This window comes from Scomber scombrus, chromosome 23, assembly GCF_963691925.1.
Source record: "Scomber scombrus chromosome 23, fScoSco1.1, whole genome shotgun sequence".
Classification (NCBI taxonomy): Eukaryota; Metazoa; Chordata; class Actinopteri; order Scombriformes; family Scombridae; genus Scomber; species Scomber scombrus.
The window spans coordinates 18,483,470-18,490,660 of record NC_084992.1 but is presented as its reverse complement, the minus strand read 5'-3'; the positions used below and the strand labels follow the sequence as shown (position 1 = coordinate 18,490,660).

The 7,191-nt window shown below is 40.2% G+C and overlaps 1 protein-coding gene across 1 annotated transcript in view; it reads right to left on the bottom strand.

The window, feature by feature from the left end:
* chrnb1l (cholinergic receptor, nicotinic, beta 1 (muscle) like) overlaps positions 1–6,109 on the bottom strand; it is a 12,643-nt gene extending 6,534 nt beyond the window's left edge. The window contains exons 1-9 of the mRNA XM_062445323.1: positions 6,019–6,109; positions 3,250–3,383; positions 2,958–3,002; positions 2,407–2,516; positions 1,946–2,064; positions 1,713–1,850; positions 1,033–1,222; positions 240–462; positions 4–94 (exon numbers count right to left, since the gene is read on the bottom strand). Of these exons, the coding sequence (XP_062301307.1) occupies positions 4–94; positions 240–462; positions 1,033–1,222; positions 1,713–1,850; positions 1,946–2,064; positions 2,407–2,516; positions 2,958–3,002; positions 3,250–3,383; positions 6,019–6,109 (1,141 nt within the window). The remainder of the gene's footprint in view (positions 1–3; positions 95–239; positions 463–1,032; positions 1,223–1,712; positions 1,851–1,945; positions 2,065–2,406; positions 2,517–2,957; positions 3,003–3,249; positions 3,384–6,018) is intronic.
* Positions 6,110–7,191: the final 1,082 nt, after the last annotated feature.

Genomic DNA, 7,191 nt, shown 5'->3' with positions numbered 1-7,191 from the left:
AACCTGGAGGGCGTGTCTTCCTCTCTTTCAACAGAGGTTCCTCTGGGTTGGGCCTTTCCATGCCAATATACTTGGGCAGGAAGTGAATAAAGGCCTGGGAATTTAAGGTTCAGAAATCAGGGTGAGTATTGAAATATATGTGCTTTTAATCCTTAACATATCCATCAGGATACTGTAGAATCAATTTACTTTCTCTCCACTTACTTTCCCTTCCACAGACTAAACAATCCCAGTCTCACCTTCCGAACCCAGTGTGGCATGATGTGTGTACTGGGCGTTCGGTGGTGCAGGTTGAGGACAACCACACTCAGGATGACAGAGAAGGTGACCAGGATCATGGTGAACATGACATAATTGACAATCATGGGTATGGCAAGGGAAGTTTCGGGAACCCTGTCAGCCAGCAAGAGCATGAAGACAGTCAAAGCGATGAGGACAGAAATGGAGAGAGTCATCTTCTCCCTGGAGAGGACAAGGACAGTTTGAGTAATTAATTATGACAGTAAGGCAACAAAAATTACTCTTTTGGCTCAGGGTTTGCATTGAAAAATACATGGATTTGCCTGGTTGTCTTGTAGAGACATGCAATCATTTAATTGGTTTAATCTTTTTGACTGTACTAAGACATTATTTGCATGTGTTGAGTTTATTGGTAAGTTTCAGTTTAAGATATTTTGTTTGATTGATGCCTGTCTCACAGGAATGATTTCTGAATTCAACATGCTCAGTTTGTTTGCCCTCCATCCTGTTACTTTACCTCAAATCTATAATTTCCACTATCTCAGAGAAACATCATTCTGCCAACACAAGATCAAACATTGACAAAGTAGATTCCTGGCCAAGGTCACATTCCTCTGATCCATAATAAATCAAAAAATCTTCCATGCCTTTTAAGCCTGCCCTGCCTCATGAAGTAGTCTGGCACATGCCTCTTGTCATGACATTAGACAATGGATCACAGAGTAGTCTCACTTCCTATAACCTCTCTTGGCAGTGATGTGTAGTCACAACGTCAAAACATGTCAGATGTGCTGACCTGCTCCAGGAGGCAGATAGAAGACAAATATAGCCAAAACACTGGTGAGGATGCAGGGCACGATGATGTTGATGATGTAGAAAAGAGGCTTCCTCTCTATGATGAGGTAAAAAGTGATGTCCTCATACAGGTCCTCCTTAATGTTCTTCCTTGAAGGTTTGTGACAGATGGCCCACTCCCCATTCTCTGTGGAGAGAATACCGAGGTGAGGAAGCAAAAAGTATTGGGAAGGGAGACCTTAATTAAGCATTGGGAGAAAGCAGGAGTTTTTCAGTGGAAATAAGCAAGAATCTACTCATTTACTAGTGCAGTAACTTAAGTATTAAAATTAATTTGTAACCTTCGGAAACAGTATTTTTAGCAAAATAATCAAAGATTAAAGATCCAGTTGAAAGCTCAAAAAAGCTCAAACCTTCGATCGATTATTGCTCAAATGTCAGTGAGCAAGGCATTGATTTTTATCATTATTAGATTATGTAAATATAAAACTGAAAACATGCAGAATGCAGCTTATCAACCTTTTCTAGCCATCAAAAAGGTTTATTTGACTGTTATTCATTTCAATTCTTTCTTTGCTATGAAAGTGTTTCTTTGCAGGAAGGCATGGGTGAGTGTCATGAACATTGTAGGCTGAACAAAACTACAAGGAGAAGAAGAGGCTAGCGCAGAAACCAACCAGTGAAAGCGTTCTCATCTATAACAATCTCCTGGATCTCTTTGCCTTCCTCATCCAGATAAAACTGCAGTTCCACCTCAGAGGCATCATAGGTATATGAGCGGAAAACCATGCTGCAGTTCTGCCAGTCAAATGGAAGTACGCAACCTATGGATTGTTGGGTGAAAGTCAATGAAAGAAGAAGAAGAAAGTGAAAGTTTATGGTGAATGTACTGGTGGCATCATCATCCTCAAAGCCTGTACCTCTATAGAGCAGGAGCTGCGGTAGATGGCTGGAGGGAGCCAGTTGACCGTCCCATCACTGTAAACCAAGACGTTGACATACAGAGCCACATCAAACTGACCGTCATTACTGCAAGGAGTAAAAAAAAGAAAGCAAATGTGACATTTCACATCTACATCTTGGAGTCATTGTGGCCTACAGTATGTGACCTTAATAATGTGTCAGTAACAGATGAAATAAGGACTAATTGGGCTATTGGGCTAATTGGCCACAAATGTTTCATTATATTGCCCCTCCCAACCAAGTTTTGTGAAAATAAGCAAAGTTTTACAACATTCCTATATTTTTGCATTGTTTTACCACATTTCTGATTTTAAAGTGAAACATGCTTCTTTCCACTTTGTCTTCAGAGCAGACACTCTGTAAATCATGATGGATGAAGTAGAGGACTGTTGGTGCAGACATACTCACTTATTTATGAGGAAGATGTCAGGACGCCACACCTTGTTGGGAGGTATCCTCAAAACATCAATGTTGTCATATTCCTCTGGGTTCCATGACAACCTGTAGTCTGTCCATGCCTAGAAAGAAAGGAAGGAAGGAAGGAGGAGAAAGACAGAAAAAAGAAAAAGTATATACACAACAGGAGCAGGCGAGAGGTGAAATCACTACCACGGTGTCCTGATGTCTGTGTCATTTACATCCTTGTTTCTCCTGTCTTTGCTAAGCCATTTAAATCCAACTGATGTGGACACACTATCGTACACACACTTGCACATTACTGTCACAAACACTCTAGCCATCCTGAACTCTAATTAGCAAGGGCAAGGGACACAAGCGAAAGAGTGAGTCAGAGAATAAGAGCGAGAAAGACGAGAGATAGAGAAATAATTTGCGTTTATAAAAAGTGACAAGTCCATTTGAGATTAGAGCGACAGAGCAGTGGGGAGAGAGCAGAAAGAGTCAGAGTAGAGCAGTAGAGCGAGCCTCAGTGATGAAGATGAATGTTCTCATCCTTATACCATATTCATGAAAACGTTGGTTGTCATCTCGCCGTTTTTCTCGTTCTGTTGCGGGATAGAGAGACAAAGAGAGAAAGAAAGAGAGAGAAAGAAAGGTGACAAAATATATAATGTCACAATGTATTTGTTGTGCATGACAGAGTTGTTACTCTCAGTGGAAACTAATCGGGTATGTATGGATGATCATGAAGCACCCTTGATGTGAGAGGATAATTTCATTTGGAGGTGTTTGTATGTGTGAGTGTATATGTGCATGTTGCTGGTGTTTGTGTATGTGTGTGTGTGTGTTTACCAAGCTGACTAGCTGGGAGAGAGTCATCCCCACACGGACCATCACCTTCTCCTCCCAGTATCGTGCTGGTCTGACTTTCAAATTGTAGTTCTCAAATATCTTCCGATGGAGCTTCCGCTCTATTTCTGAGGCTCCTAAAATTACGGATGCCAAGAGACAGAAAATAACATGTAACATAGAATGAGAAATTTATGTAACAAAAGCCACCACACCATTTGAAAAAAATGAATAGAAAGAGTGGTGACACTGATGAAAAAGGAAGAGCAGCAAAATAGGAACATGCCAAAACATGATAGAAGCAAGAGAAGGGGGTTTGGAGAATCATGTATACTATCAATTTAAGTAAATGGTATTATCTTACCTTAATCATCCAATTAAGGTAATATAATAAAATGATTACTGGCTTGAGACTACATTTTACACACTCTTACAAAAAATAAGGCATACATGAAATTCCTACTTTTACTTACTTTTGTCAGATTTAAAAACAGATTTAGTTTAAAATTCTTTGATTAGTTTATAATGGACTACATAGTGTTGCAGCAGTTTACTTGTCTGAAAGAGTGCTTTAAAGAACCCCTGTAGTCAGAAATATGTTTTTCTTCTTCTTTTTCTTGCCTAATAGTACAGTTTGAGCTTCACTGTGCAGAGTGAGGTATGTGCAGAGTTTGTTTTCACATTCATCAGCTGAAGGGGGAACGTTTCTCTGTGTTCACCTTAAATCAGTACAAGTGGTGCACCTATGAGCATGATTTGTGACATCACAACTTGTCTGGAGCCAACTGTGGTCCAGCATGCAACTTACACAAGTGTGATGTGGAAACTTGAAACCTCCAGTGCACAAACACTGAGAATGAACTTTTACAATGAAGTAGGAGATATCTTGTGTCCAGCAGTTTGACTTGAAAAAAAAATCATGAACAATACTTTTAATGACATACTTGAACTATTCTTTGTAGGGAAAAACAATTAGACAAAAATTATTATTTAAAGCAGAGTGTGTTTTATCTTATGTCTGGAGCTAATATTTCATTATCTGACCATTGTTTTTATCCATTTTTAGTTTCCAATTCTTTTACCTTTTATTTTTGATTGATAAAAAAAGAAAGAGAATGGACGAAACCAGGGGACGTAAAGAGTTAATTGGAAAGACCAAAGCTGGAAGAATGAGATAACGTACAACGTAACCAGAACACGTCAATCGGCAGCTTTAAAGTCACTGACACCCAGACCACAGCACGTTTGTTCTCGGTGGATCAGTAAGCCAGACTTGCAGTGGTTAGGAGTTCAATTCCTTCAGGGATGACCCATGCTAAAAATATACTGCGTGTAGCCATGTATACCCAGTATGGATGGACTGGTACACTGTCTTCTGATACGCATTCTGTTAGTGTCATAGATATTATTACTTTTTGATCTGGGAATAAATACTGTTGCTGAAGGAGATTTTGCATGTATATTTTCCCTTCTTATGGAAAGGTGACAAGAAAAAAAGTGTTAATCACTTTTCAAGAACAGTGAAATTAAATTTGTGGAATTTAACATTCAGCAGAATTAAGCACTCAGCGTGATGACACAGATCTCCAAAAATGTGTCTCAGTACTGACTGACGATACACTGATTTACATTCCAAATATGTGACAAACCAACATGTGGAAGAGACAAAGAAGGACAGAAAGGATGGGGTGTACGATGGGTAGCAAAGGTGACTGAGCTAATGTAATTGATATGCAGCAAGGGAATGAGATCAAAGGGATGACTGGGATACCAGCTCCATCAGCGACAAAAATAGGCTCTGATTATCACACAATCATGTGTTAATATGATTCATTATATGTTCTAGAGCAGTGCAGTCAGGTTTTCTTGCTTTTCAAGTGGATCAATATCTTTAGGACATAGGAAGATCATATGCTTCCATTTGGCTTTCCCTTTATTTCTCCCACTCCTGCTCTCGCTCTCCTTTCTAGGGAAATGTAGTTGTAAAATCACACTGGCAGCAGGACTTACAGAGGGAAAGGAACAATACACCGCAACCTCAAAGGAGGTCACCAGCCGGTGCATTGCTTTCAAATCACACGTTGGAATCAGAGGGTCAAAGTCAAAGCCTTTCAGCTGGGTCCAGGTAAGGATTTGTCATCACAAATTGATTGTAATCATGATTTTTTTTTTTTTTTTTTTTACAAAAACAGAAGAACTACAATCAATACCAATTCAGCCAAACTAACAGAGTGCAGCGGTATGTGAAATTCTGGTCTGGTTATCTGATCATATTTGACTTTAGAACAAAAATGCCTCAATGCCTAAGTGTACCTGTGAAAATGAAGGTAGAAAAGATTCACTTCTGGCCATTACTACAGTAAACAGGTATGAAGTGTTAGTACAGATGGAGGAATGAGAACACTGCACCGCTGGTCGCCAACAAGTAAAGGGCAACTATTTGTTTCCAAGTCTGATATGAGGTCGAAGGTCAAAGTCAACGGCACTAAAACACTTTTGTTTTTCTTTTGCTCCCTCTCTTTCTCTCTATCCCTTTCCTTCTACATTTCAACATATATCATAAAAATACTTCAGCTGTTTATAAAAATGTTACTAATAACCTTACATACAAATTCAGATTCAAGCTTGAAAACATAATATTCAAACAACTCAAATGTTATTTTAATACTTTTGGAAATAGTATCAGCTGATATAAAACTATTAACAGTGCAATCACGAGGTCATTAAGTCATCTCCACAAACACACAACAGCAGTTCTTAAAATGTCCTTACCAGTGAAAGCCAGGCAAAGGCAGCTGCATATGATGATAAACGTGTTCATCCTCACATTAATCTTGTTAATTTCTCCAATCATGACAGTCATGACATCTTCTTTTACTTTTCCTGTGCCAACCAGAGGCCCTCCTCTCCACAGTAAGCACGCACTTTGATCCCTCTGCACCTTCACCTGGGATCTAGATGGATGAGCGTATCCAAAAGCTCACACACACACCTTTCTACCTCAAGCAAATAGATTTACACCTCTGGTTGGATTACAGCAGGTTGGCACCTTCAGCAGCACACACTGTTCAGCTACAGCTCTCTCTCCTTTCTCTTCGTCTCTTTGTGGCCATGGCTCCATGGGTGAAACCACGGCGTGATTGGGTGCGCGTGCTGGGAGTGACGAGAGGGCGGAATGTGTTTGTACTGGGAAGCCTGTGGGGAAGGCACCTGTTGGTGCTCACCAATCTGAGGCTGGGACTGGGAGCACGGTGGGTGGGAGGAAGAGGAAGTTGAGGGGGTGGGATGGGGTGAAGGAATGGCAATAGGCTGTGGGTTATGACAATGGGGATATTTTTGGGAAAGCGAGCAAGAGGGCGGACTGGACCGTGGAATTGATTGGGGGGTTGACTTTATCTGTGGACCACAAAGTATTGATGGGGGTTTGGAGCTGAAGTGATCAATGGCATTTCTTGCCCATCTCACTTTTAATGCCTTCTTTATTCTTTAATGAACATCTCCTCCTATTATTCTTTGCTGTTAAATCCCTATTCCTCAAGCTCTCCCATCCCTTCACACATTTGTATCCACCCTCCCTGCTTTGGTGTAGTGGCAGTCATTCCCTTTGTGCTACCTTGAGTCTGCTATAGAGGCTGTTGGAAAAATGATGGAATTCAAGCTGTACATTATATATTAATATCTTATTAAAATGGGTCTAGTTATTAAAAAAGATTTAAACAAAATCAATATAATTTAACAGTACTGATCCTTAAATAGCTTGTGGATTTCAGTTCTCTTGAAAACAGCGTGGACAAAATCCAAATATGTACGTAAGCCACCGTGTATAGAATTGTAAGGTTTACAATAATGGTGCCTCCCAGTGGTGGAATTGAGACAGACACTGTGGCAGACTGCATCAGAGAGGACAGGATGAGGTGAACCAATGGCAATGGTTGTGACAATGTC